Here is a 19,052-nt window from a genome sequence, read left to right on the forward strand (position 1 = left end):
ATAGATAGGGGAGTCATACCACTATAGTCTGGCTGGTGGCTGGGTTGGAGACACTGGAAGCAGGAGCCACACGATCTGCAACCCGCCGACACTTCTTTGCCAACAACCAACCAACAAACCCCTTGCTAACTACAATCCTCGCTTGTCAGCCACCATCTTCTCGCCAGCCCCCATTTTCTGCTAGCGTAGATAGGGCCGTTATATTAGTGGCCAATGGCTCACTGGTTACAGCTGACGGCCAGTTAGCTACAGCTGATGGCCATCCAATCACAGTTGATGGCCATTTACTACCCCAGTGAGCACCTTTCCATGAGAGGGTGAGAGCCTGGAAACTGTACTCCTGGCTCTGTCCCCACACTTACATTTTTAGCCTATGAAGTTGCAATCTCTCCCTCCCTACTCACTGGGCCTGGGCAGCATGTGGCCATTCTGGCTACTCTTCATTTTTTTTTTCTTTTTTTGACATAGTAGAGAGAATATGGGATTTTGTGTCACACTCCACCAACTTCTACTGTATCTTGGGTTCTGAAATGTAATCACTTTGAAAATCCTAAAACCACTTGGATAAAAATCCTAATTCATTGTACTTTAGGGAAAAATTACACAAAGTTGCATTGTAAGTGAGATTGAAGAAAATTTGGACTCAAGGTGTTGGCCATGCCACAGGTTTTAAAGAGGAGAAGAAGAAAGATATCTAAAGATGTGAGTTCATGAATAAGATTCAGGATGTCCAGTCAGGGCATCTCAGTCAACTCTGTGCTTTGTGGGGAAGCCTGTGTCTGCAGCTTGCTCAGGACTCATCCCTGTCTGACTCTGTCGGAGGATCATGGCATTATCGTTTTCTGTGGCAAAAAGCTTTCTTATGTGCTGCTTACATTCATCTTGTATCCTTGTAATTGACTCATTGTGAAGCTTTGGTAAGCTTTAATAAGACAATGATTTTCTTTTGTCAGGTTGGGGAAAGAAAATTTCAATCAAGGGAGGTTGAAGATGTGTTGACCTATGTACAGAGTGGGTGTGATGGTTCATTTTGAGTATCAGCTTGACTGGTGCACAGAATGCCCAGACATTTGGTCAAACATTGTTCTGAATGTGTCCAACACTGGCCCTAGTCATCTAAATGTCAATCAAAAAAATTGTCTCTCTCATATATAGACGAGATATGAAATACAGATCTTTTTGGGGGTCTGCTCCTGGAATCTCTAGACCTCTACGCGTCACATCTAAGTTATGAGCAATTGCAATTTGCATTTCACCATGTCAGTAATGTTGAAAAACATTGAATTCAGATTTTCAGCTGTTGTCTTTCAGCTCACGGATAAATATCTTCATTGGTCGTAACAATGTGAGAACTCTTTCTAACTGGGACTTCCGTAGACAGTGAGGGAAGGGTTTAACTTACTTTCATATCTTAGTTAGCAGTCTCACTCCCCAAATATTGTCACCAAATGTGTACTTCTCAATTGGGAGAGAGCTGCTTATTTATTACTAATTAGCTAGGCCTCATCTGAGTGGCTGACAGCACTGAACTTTGCCCAGGTTGTAGAGGCTGAGAACATGAGCTCTGGCATCCGGGGGCCTCAGCCTAAAGCTCCACCCAATCACTGTTTGGTAGAGACCTGAGTTCCTCATTATTTTCTGGGCCTCAATTTTCTTATCTGTAAACAGGAATACTATTACTACTCATCAGTATTGTTTCGATACCTAAATATTAGTGTGTGTGTGTGTGTGTGTGTGTGTGTGTGTGTGTTTTAGGTAGTTGTACACACACTGCTTAGCCCACAGTCACTGACTAACATTTAGAAGCTCCACGGAGGCACAGTGTTACAGAAGAGACATTTGAAAATGGAAAATGATAGAAAGAATTCCTGTGAGATTCAGGCCAGAAAAAACACTTGGTCTCCTACATCTCTCTGTTTTACAGTATCTTTACTCTCTGTGGGAGGTGTCCCCTTCTAAAGACTAAAGATTTAATTCTGTGAAGCTAGGAACTAAGGCAGTAGAGGTAGAATGAAAAAAAAAAAAAAAAAAAAAAAAACACAGGCAGATCCAGGTGCTGAAAAGTGAGGATCATGTGTTGGTTTCCTTTTATCTTTAAGATGATGGGAAGCCCTGGGTGGTTTTAAACAAGAAGCAAATAGAATTCTTAAATATACCAATGTTTTGGCTTCTTTACCTGGAGGCCTCTTTTCCAAAGTGTGGTATTATATTTTTGGTCATGGTGTGCAGTATGTTTTAGTCCTATACTCAAGTGCGCCTATATGATATACGTGGCGCTTATTGATTAAAAGACAATTCAAATATGCTTCTCTGGCACTGCTGATGCCAATAATTGCTAGGATAAAGATGGCAGCAAGTGCTTTTCTATTATCATTATATCACACAAGGTTTTTCCTCTTGCTCAGTATATTCTTTTTGATTTTATTAAAGTATTTGAGTGATTTAAACAAAGAAAGTGTTACCTCCATTGTTATCTCTGCTATTTCTAGGATGATGGGAATAAATAATTTAAAGAGAGTCATTGTTATTTTTAATAGAAAGACAGCTTTAGTCTTTCTATTAAAACTATCAGCTACTGAACCCAGCCATGAGCCCAGGTTTATTCTATGGTATCTGTGATTCCACAAGGGGAGGACTGGCGAATGTTAGAAATAATACACATAGAGCTCAACACGATCACTTATTGGAGAAGATATTTTTATCCAAATGTGTGAGGTGGGAAATTAAGTTTCAGTAACTTACCCAAGATTACTCTAGCAGATGTTATTGGTACTCCATCCTGTTCTCTTTCCTTTGCCACTCTGGTACCAGCTCATTTACAACTTATAGCACCTGAAAGCATGGTGCTGAGTGTGCTTTCTCTGGCCACTGAAGCTGGCTTTGCCTGTCTACATGGCAAGCCAGAAGTGCCAGGGCTTTAGTGTGTGCTGGGAACAACCCTCGGTGGATGATAATTTGAGTTACTGTATACATTCACCCATTCTCTCATTGATTGGCTGGCCTGGTATACAAAGCTAGATTTGTCTGACGCCAGATATCACATTCATTTTTCTATGTGTTAAAGCCTTTAATAAAAGGCATATAAAGCATAAACACAATTTGACAGAACTTGAAATCTTAGAGAGACATGCAATTATTATACGAAGAGTGAAAGAGAAGTAAAATGGCTGAATCAAAGTAAAAGATTAGCTTATCATCTAATTGGAAGACTTAGTTCTGAGGTGGTGAGTGCATGTTAGACACCTGAAGTGAATGGGGAAATCTCCTCCCACAGGCAGGTGGATGGGATAGTATATACTCTCTTGAAAGATAATATATAAGCCAAATATCGTTGAGTAGACACCATGTACCAGGCCATAAGTTAAGAATCTTGCTTTCATTATTACATTTAATCCTTACAAAAAACATGAGTTAGAATCTTAAGTACCTATTGCTGTGTATCAAAGTACCCCATAACTTAGTAGTAGTTTAACCCACCATCTATTTTAAAACATCACACAATTTGTTGATGAAAAATTTGGGCAGACGTTGCCCAGTTGGTTCTTCAGCTCCATGTCAAATTGACTCGAGTCTCCTGGTGATATCTGGCTGATAGCTGGGCCAGTATGGAGGAATCTAATACAGATTTACTCACATGTGTAGTGCCTTGGCAGAGATATCTGCAAGGATTAGCTCAGCTTGGCCCCTGTCTTTCTCTGTTTAATCTCAAGTTCTCTCCATATGATCTCTCTATTAGGACAGGGCTTCTTACATGATAGCTTGGGGCCCCAAGTCCCAAGGCAGAAGGTACCCACACTCTTGGTGGCTAGTCCTGGAACTGGCAGAAGACCATTTACAATGTGTCACATTGATGAAAGCAGTCATAAGCCAACTCATATTCAGAGGGAGGGGAAATAGGCCCTGTTTCTCAATGGAAGGAGCATCAAATACCTCTGACCTCTAACTTACCACAAGCAGGTACCACATCTTTCCCCTGACACAAATGTCTGATAATTAAGATCGCGAACTTGTTGCAACAATGTTGCTAAACTTTTGTGATATCAGAGGGACTATTCATTATGAATTTGTACCAACTGGACAAACAGTTAACCGAGTTTAGTATTTGGAAGTGCTGGAAAGGCTGCGTGAAAAAGTTAGACGACCTGAATTTTTCACCAACAATTCATGGCTCTTGCATCACGACAATGCACCAGCTCACAGGGCACTGTCTGTGAGGGAGTTTTTAGCCAGTAAACAAATAACTGCATTGGAACACGCTTCGTACACACCTGATCTGGCCCCCAATGACTTATTTCTTTACAAGATATAGGACATAGTGAAAGGAAGACATTTTGATGACATTCAGGACGTCAAGGGTAATATGGTGACAGGTCTGATGGCCATTCCATAAAAAGAGTTCCAAAATTGCTTTGAAGCGTGGACTAGGTGCTGGCATCAGTGCACAGCTTACCAAGGGGAATACTTTGAAGGTGACTGTAGTGATATTCAGCAATGAGATATGCAGCAGTTTTTCTAGAATGAATTCGTGAACTTGTCAGAACTGTATAGATGAGGCAACAGTCCAAGAGATAGAATGTAAGTACCCTAAGGTTACAATGCTAATAAGTGGAAGAGTTGAATGTGGAAACCAGGGAGTCTGATTCATTCGTCTTGAATCCTATATCTAGAGGGGAAATAGCATAATGGTTTAATTGAAGGAAAATACAAAGAAAAAAAGTGTGTTTGTCAGAAGGGATTTAAAGCAGAGACTGATAACAGCTTCCCTAGTATGCCATATTCATTCTCCTCTTCTTAATTGAACAGAGTGGTGTTTTTGGTTTTTGGTTTTGTTTTCAGGGAGCAATGTTCCCAGTTAAAAACAGTATGTTCTCAACCTTCTTCTTGAGTTAAGGATGGTCATACTATTAATACATTGTTCTGGACAATGGACTCCAAAAAGAAGTCACTAGGGATTTCCAAAGTCATGACATAGCAAGTATGCACGTTTCTGCCCTTTGCCCTCCCTACTTTCTTCTGGCTGGGACATGGGAGTGGTAGCTGGAGCTCCTAAAGTCATCTTATGAGGAAGCAGACAAAAGTTATGGTCTGTGGAGAGCAAAGTACAAATCTGGGTCCTTAATGATATCTGGAGCCAAAACACCAATCCTAGTCTGGTTATCATCAGACTTCTCATTAACTGGGACTCAAATAACTTACTTTATTTGAGCTACTGTTATTTCTTTTTTCTTTCCTTTTTTTCTGATACATGTAGTTTAATGTAAATTACAGCTAACAGTGGTTTTATACTCTGAATCAGATGGAGAAAGAAAGAAGGAAATACGACTGTTTCATCCAAATTCCAAAGCTCTGATGGAAGAACAATGATACAAATGATCAAGAACTGATGACTGGGGCCTGGGGAGTCCCTGTCCTACCGAGGAGTAGGTGGATGAGTATGTGTGCTCATATCGGGGTCATTGAAACCAGTGTGACAGTGTGACTTCTGTTATGCTGGCAGCCACCTTGTGTACCAAAAAAAAAAAAAAAAAAAAAAAAGAAACAGTTCAAGAGATAAAACAAGGAAGCTTAAGGTTAAGTCTAAACAAAAGTTCTGTAGGCTGCATTGTAGGGGATACTCTTGAAACTGCCATAGTTGAAAAGCTGCCTGTAGGAGTTAGGGTCTGGGCTGGGGCCATTCCTTAGCTGGTGGGTCCTGTACTGTAATTGTGGCGTGCCTGTTCTAAAAGCTAAATGGACTCAGCCTTTATGCAAACAACCTGACCAATGTTTTGTGCATAGTTCACCCCAAATTAGTATTTACTGAATTAAATTTGTGGTGTGATTTGAAGCAGACCGTAAAACATACTGACTCTAAAATATCTCTTGTAATGAAATCCCAGAAACATTTTCTTTTTCCTGAAGTCATTGCAAATCCATTTTGCAATCTAAATATGTTACCCTGAAAAAGAACACAGTATGCCATCCTCAAACATTATTACCTCATTCAGTTGCCAATCAGTTATCATCTGCTTTCATCAGGAAGGGAGAGAGTTTGGCTATCTGAGATGAGTAGACTTTGCTGAAGATGTGGGAAAGTATTTACCAAGTGCTAGGAAAGAAGATGTGCTGGTAGAATAGAAGTTAAAGGTCCAATCATTGAACACATTCATTCAACAAAATATATTGGATCGCTACAGTTGCCACACCTGGATTCTATCTGAAGTCAGTCCCCATCATTTACTGTGAGACCCTGCACAAGTTCATCTTCATTTCCAAACCTCAATTTCTTTCGTCTGAGGTGTGGAGATTAACGTACTTCCGATTTTGTAAAGTTGTGATGAGATCAGCACAACCCGACAGCCCATTTAACTTGAGCAGCACAAAGCACTTACATAATTGATATCCTAGGAGAGTCAGTGATTCCAAGAGGATGGCAGGGTAGTGTTCTGTCACCGTGTTTCCCCGAAAATAAGACTTAGCCGGACCATCAGCTCTAATGTGTCTTTTATATTATATAAGACCGGGTCTTATATTAAAATAATACCGGTTCTTATATTAATTTTCACTTCAAAAGACGCATTGGAGCTGTGGTCTGGCTAGGTCTTATTTTCAGGGAAACACGACATCTGGAGCTGAGCTTACACACGCTGGTTCAAATCCCAGCTCTGTCACCCACCATGGGTTACTTTGGGCATATTTTTTACCTCCCTTGTCTTCATTTCCCTGCCTTTAAAATGGGCATAATAACACAGTAGATGTCTGTGTCACAAGGCACTGAGGGTACCCTTTGGCACATATGAAACACTTCTTTCATGATGGGTATTGTGCACACAATCCCTGCTTGCATAGCACTGCAGAACAATCAAAGTGAACACACAAAATGAAACTGGGAAAATAGAGCTTCATAATTATCAGAAAAAATACTATATGTAGTTCTCGACCTTTGTTATTATGTGTGTGTGTGTGTGTGTGTGTGTGTGTGTGTGTGTGTGTGTATAACCATGAAAAACTCTCTTAGGGAAGTAAAAAATAATAAAAAATAGAATTTAGTCATATTGAAAACATTGAGAATTAGAATGCTTCATCTGTAAAAAAAAACTGATCAAGAGTAATTTTAACGTGCTTCCTTTCTTCTAGTTACATGACGAAATACAGAGGGAGCATCTTTTCTGGGCCCTGGGGAACGGTCATCCTCCTTTCTGAGATTGGTGCAGCCTCTGATGTTTTATCCTTTGTGTTTTCAATGTCGTGAAACGTCTTGGAGAGTTGCTTTAATGTGAATTTTTTTTATATTGATTCACGTCATGTTCACTAATTTCCCGTGGCCCCAGATGGAGAGTCTCTTAAACAGCATCACAGTCAACATATCCGTGGTCAGCTCTTAATTCTGTAAATCTATTTACAATTGAATTTCACTTTCCGTGTTATCATTTTCTGTTTCTTTGCTGCAGTTGTATCTTTGCTGACCAATTCCTTGTTTAGGTTATCTGTTTTTGTAAAATGTCACATGGATTCATTACTGAAAGACAAAGAAGCCACTCAGCTATACTCTTTTCTGTCTGTGTATGAACTGAATAAACGGTAGCACAGTGACTGATCACCCAGACCTCAAAAGAAATGACGGGATTGGTCACTAATTATTATGCACATCTGTTATTTACATATTAATTTGTGGGCTGAAGGGCTAGAAGCAGAGTTTTTACTTTACATAATTGCACCAATACCATGGTCACTGAAACTTGAACCATGTCGCTGGGGTACTGGTGTTATTTCAACTGTGGTAACTGAAATTCACACATACTGGAACCGAAAAAACAAACAAACAAACAAAAAAAAACCAGTTGCTTGCAACTGCCAACTTTATTGAATAGAAATATTTAAACAAAAATTTATCATTGTCTTATAGCCGGTAGAATGTTAGTATCACGGCATATTTTAAATACAGAAACGTAGAACAGATTTAGCATTGACAGTGTTCCTATGTGTATTGTTCCCTTTTGTTGCTATAACCAACTACCACAAACACGGTGGCGTAACACACATAAATGTATCTTCCAGTTCTGCAAGTGAGAGGTCTTAAGCGAGCCTCCTGAGGCTAAAATCAAGGCATCAGCAGAACTGTGTTCCTTCTGGAGGCTTTCGCAGAGAATGTTTTCTTTCCTTTTCTGGCTGCATTCTGTGGCTTGTAGTGCTTTCCTCAAATTGCTGGAACCTCTTGCTTCTGTCATCACATCTCCTACTTCTGTCTTTGACTTTCTTGACCCCCTCATATGGACCCTTGTGGTGACATTGAGTTTACCTGCATAATCCAGGATAATCCTTGCATCTCCAGACCCTTAACTTAATCATAGGAGAAAAGTCCCTTTTCCCATACAAAATAACATATTCACAGGCTCTAGGGATCAGGAGTGGACATCTTTGGGGGACGGCATTATTCTCTGCTACGCCAGGTTTCTTGAAAATGAAAACTCAAGGTGTAGACTATGATCGGCTCAATTTTACCTGTGAGGAATGTGAAGCTTAGAGAGATGAAGTGTCTTCGCTATTATGGTCACCCTGTTAAAAAGTTTACTTTAATGAGTACCTTTCATTTAATATAAAAATAACCAATCATATATTGGATGATAATCCAGACACACAAAGACAAATACGTCCTCCCTCCATCTCCCAGGCCCTGGAGCAGCCCAAATGGTGTTAGTTTCTCAGGAAGTGCCATGTCCTAGGGCTGTTCTGACCCAGACACTCCCAGACATGTGGCTACTAGGACAGAGTTCAGGCCTTCCCTGGTGTCTGTACATAACGTGCTCCAAACCCAGGCCTCCCTCATCCCAGGAGACTTGAGAATGCTCCTCCTTAAAGAGGTTTCCTGTAGCCCCACCATACCCCAACTTATTTATATTGTACTAGTAGATTGTTTATCTAAAATTATAAGATGAGTCATTTTATAAAGCCAGAGCAGGTGTGCTGGAGGCTTGGCCATTAAGCTCCAGTCTGTGGATTCAAAGGGATAGAATACATAAGAAGAAAATTGTAATGAAGAGCTAGTAATTCTAGCTACAGACTTTGAATCCCTGTGAATTTGTTTTCCTCATCTACAGAGTGGGTATAATGCCAAACTATTCTATCTTTTCTAAGCCTTAAAGCTAATGTGTGCCATTTGTCAGCATGATGCCTTACAGCCTAATCTGAAAGATGTTCAGTACTTAGTATACCATAGTATCATTATGGAGAATACTTCAAAAGTCCTCCTGAGTGCCACATAATACTGACTAGCATTATGAGACAGGCAATACAGATAAGCTCCAGAATAGAAGATAACAGGCGCGCGCGTGTACACACACACACACACACACACACACACACACACATACACACAAAACCAAACACACACACAAACAAAGGAGCTTTAGATATAATTATCACCATCAGGACAGTTTTACCCATACCTAGTATCCATTCAATCCCTAAAGAATAACTCTATGTCTTTCCCTTATTTAGAGCAGCCAAAGTTAGGTAATTCACTCTAGAGATACGGATTGTTATAGAGGTATATGACTCATTGAAATAATTGCCTTTAAAACTGAATGTGTGTGTATCCCTCTTCCCCACATACACACTCATTAAACAGCAGTTATTTTTGATGTGCATAGCTTGCTTGGCTTCCGGAGATTGGCATGTATGTAACTGACAGTGTTGGCTGCCCACCCAACACCTGTTTTGACATCTTCCTTTCTAACAGAATTCTGATTTTATTCAAGCATTCCTGCTCCTCCATGAAGTCATGTGGTCCTGGAAGGCTTTTCTCCATTTCCAGTCCCTGAGTATCCCTTCTAATTCATCTAAACCAGTGGTACTTAGCGTGGTCCAGGGGTCATTTTGGTCCTGGAACCCATTTTGAGAAACCACAAAGTCAAAATTGTCTTTATTTTTTAATAGACATTAGTTATTTTTGTCATTGTTTTTCTCTTACCCATGTAGAATGGAGTTTTTCAGAGGCTACGTGATGTGTGATGATATCACCACTTGGACAGTTAATAGAACATGTTCTGTGAGTTCTTTTAAATTTTTCTAAGTTTTAATTTTTAATACAGTGAGTATTGACAATTACAAAAGCAGGTCTTGATATCCAAAAATCTCTTCAGGACTTTTAAGATTGGAAATAAGTCTTGAGACCAAAAATAGGTCTTGAGACTTGCTGGTCTCAGTAAATGACCATGGTCCATTTCGATTGCCAATGAAGGGAGCAGGCATAAATATGTGACATAATCTAGCCAATTAGAGGAAGCCTGAAAGGTCGCTGCATGTATGTGATTCTGAGGAAGGATTTTTATTTCTTAAAAAGAATCATAGAATGAAGCAGCCTTTTATTTTCTTTTTCTTTTCCCTGGACATGGTTGCATTTGGATGTTACGCCTGGAACTGCACAACCACCTTGCTCCAGACTGAAGATAAGACAGCTGCAGAGGAAGAGCCCTGAAATCCCATGCCCAAAGCTCTCCTTGCCTCTAAATACCTTGTTATTTGAGATAATCCATCCCTGCATCATTTAAATCTCTGCAAGTTGGATTGTCTCTTACCTGCAGTAGAAAGCCTCCTAAAAAAATTTACATTATGCCTATCTCTGTAAACAAAAGGAAAATGACATCAAATCACTTAAGGTGCTCAGTATGGCTTTTGCTCTTCTTGGTGCTTTTAAATTTATAGTTAGCAATTGCATACCAGAGTAGAATATATTTCTACAGGTTATTTTTGGACTCTGTTAAAAGATTCCCTGTTGGGACATGAAAGACCCAACTTCTGCTCCTTTCCTTTAACGGATTAAAAAAAAAAAAAGATATAAATCAATACATGTGAGTTGTCTGGTTCTAACCCCACATCAAATAAATAATCAGTATCTTAAGAGGAATTACTATTTTTTAATTCCAAAGGATTGCATTCATACATCAATTTGCAAATCCGAGTCATAAAGTCAGAAAAGTGATTTTGCTGTGAAAAATAAGCAGAATTGACATTGGAGGTATGATATCTAGAATTTTTAAATATGAAAATATTGCTAAGGTTTTGTTGAATAAGTGTCCCTGTCCTATATCCATAGAGGTACCTTCATATAATGCATGTAACTAACCCAATTAAAAAATGAAGAATGTAGTTCAGCCAGTGAATTCAATTGAAATTTGGAATTCTCAGTTGGTAGAACTTTTGTTTACTCAACTGACTTTTTTTAAATTAAAGTTTATTGGGGTGATGATGGTTAGTAAAGTTACATAGATTTCAGGTGTATTACATCATCTATAAATCCCATTGTGTGTTCACCACCCAGAGTCAGTTCTCCTTCCATCACCATATATTTGATCCTGTTTACCCTTTTCTACCATCTCCCTCTCCCCTTACCAAACTCTGGTAACCACTAAACTATTGTCTTTGTCTATGAGTTTTGTTTCTTCATTTGTTTGTCTTGTTTCTTTGTTGCTTTCCGTTTTATATCCCACACATCCATGGAATCATATGGTTCTCGACTTTTTCTGTCTGACTTATTTCGACTTGTTCATTTTTTAGTCTTCTTGTATTTTATCATTATCTCGATCTATTGTCTATCAATCTATCTATCTGTATGTATACAGTTTTACTTAAAGAAGAGTCTTGGAAGACCTATTATGTGCCAGACCCTGGGCAATGCAGACTCATTCAGGCATCCAAAAATAGTTAGCAACTTCTATGTCCAAGATACTGTATTAGGAAATAGGCAGTCGGTGGTAAGTAAATAGTCACACTTTCATCATAAAACTGATGGTCTGAAGTGGTACATAAAATGTGAACCAGTTACCTACATACACACACACGCACATGCACACACACACACACACACACACACACTTACAAAATTCAGGAAATTTAGAAAGGAAATCAACTGGTTTCCATGCTAGAGGATTAGGATGAGGGGAGGAGGACGTGCTCCTGAGTCAGGTGTAAAGGAGGAAGGAATTTTCAGCCTGAGACTCCAGGGCAAGGAGCCTGTCGTGTAACATTTGGGGCTGACTTCTTGGCAGTGTGATGGTTCTGACTTTTAAAGCCTGTGGGGTCATTACTAATAAAATAGATGCTGTGATGTGTAGTAACCAAACTTACGTGGTCACTCAGATTCCATATAAACAGTTCACTTAGCTTTGAGTAACAGAATGCTGAAAAGAATGAAGAGAAATATTCCAGAGTACTCTTGGCAGAGCTGTAAGAACTATTAATGATGTTCTCATCAGCATGTGTCCTGCCTCATCAAAGAGAGGGCCACATAACATGTCCTGAGTGTGATTAAAAAAGCAAAGAAACTAATGCTTACATATAAATGGCCAGAATGAAAAAGGTTGAGATATGTCAAAATACTCCTGACTAGCCTGCATTACCAATGATATTAAGAAACATTTATTTTTTTTTCATTCATTAATTTCTTTTCTTATTTACTAAATACTTATTCTGTGTCAGGCACTGTATTCCTAGTTCATGGGGTTGGAAATTTGAAAAGGACAGGTTTCCTGAAAGCAAGAAACTTCCAGTCTAGTGGGGGGACAGACTTGTAAGTGTCATGCTAATATGCAAGAAGAGCAATAGAAGTGAGGAAGCAAAGCAGCTTGGGCTTCTGTGGGGAAGTCCATCCTCAGCTGCGACCAGCCCCAGCCTATCATTCCAACATCACCTTTTGCCTTATTTTAAGAAAGAGTTAACCTGATATTTCAGTGTTTGAAATGTGATGAACTTTCTCACTCTTGGCCTTGTACAGGCTTTGCTTTGTGTCTGGGACACTCTACCCTCTTGTGCAGGATTATTGTCTGTTCGTCATTTAAGCATCTGTTTAAATACATTTATTCCAACATATCTTTCCCACACCATGTTTCTCAAAGTGTGGCTCATGAACCGTCCACATCATAATTGCCTAAGAATGTGCTTTAAAAATGCAAATTCTTTGGTTACCTCCACACTGGATGAATAGAGACCCAGAAATATATATTTTCATGCATTTCCCTGGAAAATTTTTGCATACCCAATTTGATTACCACTCTCCTAGACTGTATCAAGAGTCTCTTCTATTCTCCCATAACCGTAATAATCTCCTCCATCATAAGACTTTGCCTGAAATCATTGCTTGTCTGTTAAATTAATCCTTTAGTAAGGGAAAATGTTTACTTGCTAGTGATTGTAAGTCCACTGTCTCACATAGAGCATGGTAGGCATAGATAGCCAATAAACAGATGTAAGTAGTGCAGAGAGGGAGCAGATGTTACCCAGGTCGTTTAGGGACAGAAAGGCCTTCCAGGCAGAAAGAACAGCGTGTGCCTATTTGGGCAGAGCGAGCAGTTCAGGCTGTGGGAGCACAGATGGAGCTGCATGGGTGGGTGGGGGTCAGAGAGCAAATGGCTTATAAGTCCTGCTATGGAGGTGAGGTTTCTTTGCAACCTTTCAATAATCGACACTAGAGAAAGGTGTTAAGCACGGCATAGCAGGGGGAAAGAAAAAAGGAGGATCGGATCTAAAAGACCTAGTTTCCAGGACTGGTTTGACCAGGAACTGGTCAACTTGCTTTAGACAAGTACTTGACCTTATGTCCTAGTTTTCCTAACGGTAACTGGACACAATTTTCTCACCCTCTCTCATTTCGCAAGGATAGCTATTTCCATAGGGCATGCAAATGAGCATACCATGTAAAGCATAAAGGCATTAAGTAAACGCCAAGTTGTGTGTGTGTGTGTGTTTGTTTGTTTGTTTGTTTGTTTTTAATAGAGTTGACATTACCCATTCAAGATTAAAGGTTTATCTGAGGGACTTGGTTCTTGGACTGCGGACTCCAGGTAGTTAAATGTTCAAACTGCCTCTCTCTTGCCTGAAAGCCACAATGGACTTTGGAGGGAAAAATTCCTTATTTGTGCATACTGCTTACACCTTTCATTAACATCAGTTTCCTTTATTTATATTTTATGCTGGTACAACATTTCACTCTTAAAGCCCAGGTGGTATGGGTACGCATGGCTTGTATCTTGACACTTCAGGATTCAAATGTCATAAATGATTTTTGACACTTAGTAAATGTCATATACATCCTAGAGCAATGTCTGTTTTTAGCAAATTTCTGGTTTCTTCTTCTTCTGTTTTAATATCCAGGAAAAAAAAAAAAAACAACTGCCTGGATCAGCCCTATAACTCTCTAGTGTCAAACAATTGTGGGCATGGGAACTGTTACCCATTCTGGAGCTAAAATTGGTTCTGTTCTACTTTCTGTGGCATTGCAGAATCCACTTGGTTTAATAGAGGGGCATACCTTTGCTCTGAAGAAATGAGCATTTGCAAATTAATGTAGAAAGTCAAGTTTTAAAATGCTTGAAAAAGTTGGTCTATTATAACCAATTGAGTCATTGAAAGTTTTAGTACTACTTTTATTCAGTTGTGAGTCGGTATCAAGTGGAAATTTAGAGGAAAGACTTCACAGCAAACGCATCAGCATTTACATCTTAGTTCTGCCATATAAATGCAACATGGTAAAATGGGCATACTGAGGGCCATTAAGTCTAGGTAAAGGAGTTTGGAACTCCTTGAATGAGTAATAGGAATCATAATAATAATAATACACACATTTATGGGTGCTGAGCTAAGAGTCATACTTATATTATTACTTGTATTATTATATTAATTTCCACCACAATTCATATGGTTGGTACTATTTAATCACTGTTTTACAGTGGACAAAACTGAAGCTCAGAAATAAGAAAATACGGGGCTAGCTCAGGCGGTTAGAGCTCCATGCTCCTAACTCCAAAGGCTGCGGTTGGATTCCCACATGGACTAGTGGGCTATTAACCACAAGGTTGCCAGTTTCGACTCCCGCAAGGGATGGTGGGCTGTGCCCCCTGCAACTAGCAACGGCAACTGGACCTGGAGCTGAGCTGCGCCCTCCACAACTAAGACTGAAAGGACAACAACTTGACTTGGAAAAAAGTCCTGGAAGTACACACTGTTCCCCAATAAAGTACTGTTCCCCTTCCCCAATAAAATCTTAAACAAAAAACAAAAAACAAAAAAAAAAAAAAAGAAAGAAAGAAGAAAATACAAGTCGTATGCCAAAGGCCATCTTTAACTCAGGTCTACCTAGCTTCCAACATATATTTTTTCAGCACACGATACTGCTTGTACATCAGTATTCAATGGCAAGCAATAGACTTTAATGGGAATCCAAAACTATAAGTCGGTGATTTTTCAAGTGTGTTGAAAGGCAGAAATTACATCCATTACAAATAAGACGTTCTCTAGGTTTTTTTAATAAGATATCTGTGGTTTTTCAAGGTGATGGTTAATATTATGAGGAGAAACCTTGTAATTCTCCTGGATTGGTTGGTAGGGACTTTTATATGTAAGCAGAAAGTCTTGGTAAGAATGAGAAACAGAATAGTGGCATTTTCTGTGGCAGCTCCTTGTGTGCATTCTCATTCTACTACTTCTGAGTAACCACATTTATTGTCAAGTTTGTCTTCCATATTCACTCGTTAGCTCATTACATACAATAGCCCTCTCCCCTAGTTCCTCATGAATCTTCTGCAAGTGTAACCTAAAAATTGAATGTAATTAGTTAAGGAATGCATTATGTCTTTAAAGTAATACAGAGTTTACTGAATTTTGGGAAGCATTCTAAAATTACAATGCTTTCCTTATTTCTTGCTATTTATTTCTTAGCTATTTTATGCAAAAATATCTCTATCTAGGATATTTTTGAGAGTTGTTTGCTTTTTGGGGGGGCGGGGCAGGGAGGCAGCATAGATTAGATAAAGAGCTGGACATTTCAAGTCATAAAGATTTTGGTTTAAATCTCAACTTTGCAAAATGATTTTTGGTACATCTTTTTAACAGTTCTGTGTGTCAGTTTCCCCATCTGTAAATTTTGGATGATAATAGAAAATAAATGGAAGCACTTTTGAGAAGAAAAGAAATAATAGTTTGAAAAATTATTGCAGTTATGTAGTAGGTATGAATGAATATTAGTAGTATGGTGAATATTGAGTATCTGCAGCCTTTAAATTTTTAGCAAACAAGTACTTCCTACCACATCTTGTTAGTTAAGATTATAAGAAACAAAAATGAGTTAGAACCATCATATATATATATATATATATATATATGTTGTCTCTCTATTTATGTAAGAATCTGAGAAATCATTATATCAGGGCTCATACTAAGAGTATTTTCTCCTATCAGGAATTCATTTTCTTTTCATTTCTCTTCAGAAACATCACAAGGTTTCCATCCTTATTATACACCTAGAAGAAATACATTTTCTTAGGGATAAGACTTTATTTAAAACTGTTTCTTTAAGGAGAGAATGCCAACTTCTGGCACCCTGTCCCCCATTTATCTATGTGCCTATTCTTGCACCTCAAGCATGTATTTGTGGCAGTCACTATAGTCATGACCTCCAAAGACCTTGGCAACCCTATGAGCTTCTTGTTCACTGAGTTCTAGGAATGAGATCTGGCACTTTTGACTCAGACCCTAAAGGCATAGCTATAATGTCATGTCACTTTCCAGTGCTTCAAAATCCGATAATTCAAAAATGTCTTGCTAGTCTATACTTCCCGTCTCTTCTGCCTTTTACTCTAAATATTTCTGATCTGTAACTCCACCTGTTGATGTCTCAATCAGTAGCTAATGTGCATTCTCAATTACAGCTAGTTACATAGATTTCTGATGCCACTCGGCAAATAGCACCCAGTCTTAAAGCTTTTTTGTTCTGGAAGGCTTGCATAACATTGTTCGAGAAGTCTCTTAAAAGACGAAGTTTTTTTAAGCTCATAATAAGAAATAAACATATGTGATTCTTCCATGAGTAAGTAGCAAATATGCACCACCACTGCCGGATATTCATGGGGATATTTGGAAGACAGCAGTTTCCTCCCCTAGCCCAGTGTCCTTTTGCATTAGAAGAAGATGTGACTATGGGAAAAAGGCACAAAAAAATGCAATATTGCTGATTTGAGACAGAGGAAGGTAATTATAAGTCAAAGAACACGAATGGCTTTTATGAACTAGAAAAGACAAAGAAATAGATTCTGCCCTAGAACCTCTAGAAGAAATATAGTCTTGCTATTTGATTTTAGTCAAGAGAGCCCCATGTCAAAGCTTCTACATAACTGTAAGACTATAAATTTGTGTTGTTGAATTTGTTTCTGGTAATTTGTTACAATGCTAGGTAAAATTAGTGCATGTGGTTTTCCCTTTTCCTGTAAGAAGAGAGGAATGACATATTAGTGAGGTTTACATGGCTGTTGAAAGGGGAGACTATAACGAAGGCAAAACTACAAAAGGAATCATTCAGGGATGTTAATTTTTCATTTTCTTCCATATTCTTATTGCTTCTCTTCAAAATACTGTCAACAAAAATTGTTGCTTGGAGATCCATGGAGGCACTCTTAATTTATGTTCATTTATGAATTAATATAAATTATAACCTACACTGGCAGAGAGGAAAGTCCCTGCCCTCTTCCAGAAAATAAACAGATTGTCATAATAAAACAATTATTTGAACCATCTAGCTATGTTGAAACTATTACACCTTAAGAAAAAAAAAAGGCTCATTCTGTATTACAGTGTATGTAACTGCATCATGGAAATTTGTTCAAATGATCCTTGTTAAAAGAAAGAAATGGGCTACTGAGTAATCTTACTACAAATCTTGAAGAAAATGAGACATTTGGTGTTGCTTTGAATCATAAATGATTGCCTTTTTTTTCACAAAGGCTGAAAGACACTATGGGGGGTTGAATGCTGTCATAGAAAATCTGTGAATACCATGGGCAGAAACAAACAGGTGAAAATCTTGAATAGATGCTCAATCTATATAGACCATTCAGTGTAATATACTGAACATGATATAAACTTCTGGGAGGAGCACTTTGATTTCTAATTTCTGTCTGCCTCTTTTCATTTTTTCCCCTTTATATTTTTGAATTAAATGTCGTAATGAGTATTGCAATATGTTTGAACTAATCACCAGAATTCATTGATAAATGGTGATGGAAATAATGATATAAATCCTATAAAACATCTAGAGTGTAGAATAGATTTATTAAGTCTTTGTTACAGTTCATAAAATACATGGATGAAAATTTAGAAGTTTGAAACATTATCTGAAAGCAGAGATGGCCCTAACAGTTTTTTATGATATGTAGTTGATATGCTCATACTTACAACTGGGGGAGAGTGTGGAAAGAGGAGATGAAGAATGATTGGGATGATTTCCCTTATTCAAAGGATAAGGTAATTTCTGTAATTGTAGACATTATTTAAAGAGGATATGGAGCATAGCCTGAAAAAAAAAAAACTGCCTTTCATGTTGCAGAGAATCTTGTATTGGACTCTGAAGTTGCTAAAGCGAACACCCTGGGTTTTGTTGGTTGCCTGTCTTCAGTCCAGTACAACCATATTGCACCCCTGAAGGCAGCTCTGCGCCATGTCACTGTCGCACCTGTGACCGTCCGCGGGACCTTGACAGAATCTAGCTGTGGCTCTCTGATGGATTCAGATATGAATGCAGTGACTACGGTGCATTCTTCATCAGGTACCCAGAGAACACCCAATGGAACGTACCTCAGTAGTGCTACTTTTGGTGTCTTTAAGAAGCTTCCTTGTTAAAGGCTAATATTATTCAGTTCCTTACCATGTATGAATACAGGTGGTTAAGAATTATGACTGGCTTCTCATGGGTGATTTCCATATATATTTACTATAATCCTACATTTTTTCCCTTTATTTATTTATTTATTTATTTATTTATTTATTGGGGTGACAATTGTTAGTGACATTACATAGATTTCAGGTGTACAATTCTGTATTACATCCTCTATAAATCCCATTGTGTGTTCACCACCCAGAGTCAGTTCTCCTTCCATCACCATATATTTGATCCCCCTTTACCCTCATCTCCCACCCCCCACCCCCCTTATCCTCTGGTAACCACTAAACTATTGTCTGTGTCTATGAGTTTTTGTTTCTCATTTGTTTCTCTTGTTCTTTTGTTGTGTTTGGTTTATATACCACATATC

General features: G+C 38.6%; 1 protein-coding gene across 4 annotated transcripts in view; it reads left to right on the forward strand.

Moving 5' to 3' along the window:
* Positions 1-19,052, forward strand: part of CNTNAP5 (contactin associated protein family member 5) — an 800,511-nt gene that overhangs the window by 766,118 nt on the left and 15,341 nt on the right. For all 4 annotated transcript variants that reach the window (XM_081051146.1, XM_081051149.1, XM_081051147.1 and 1 more), the window contains one exon: positions 18,350-18,568. In XM_081051146.1, coding sequence (XP_080907272.1) covers positions 18,350-18,568 — 219 coding nt within the window. The remainder of the gene's footprint in view (positions 1-18,349; positions 18,569-19,052) is intronic.

Source organism: Rhinolophus hipposideros (genome assembly GCF_964194185.1).
Source record: "Rhinolophus hipposideros genome assembly, chromosome: 6".
In the NCBI taxonomy this organism is placed as follows: Eukaryota; Metazoa; Chordata; class Mammalia; order Chiroptera; family Rhinolophidae; genus Rhinolophus; species Rhinolophus hipposideros.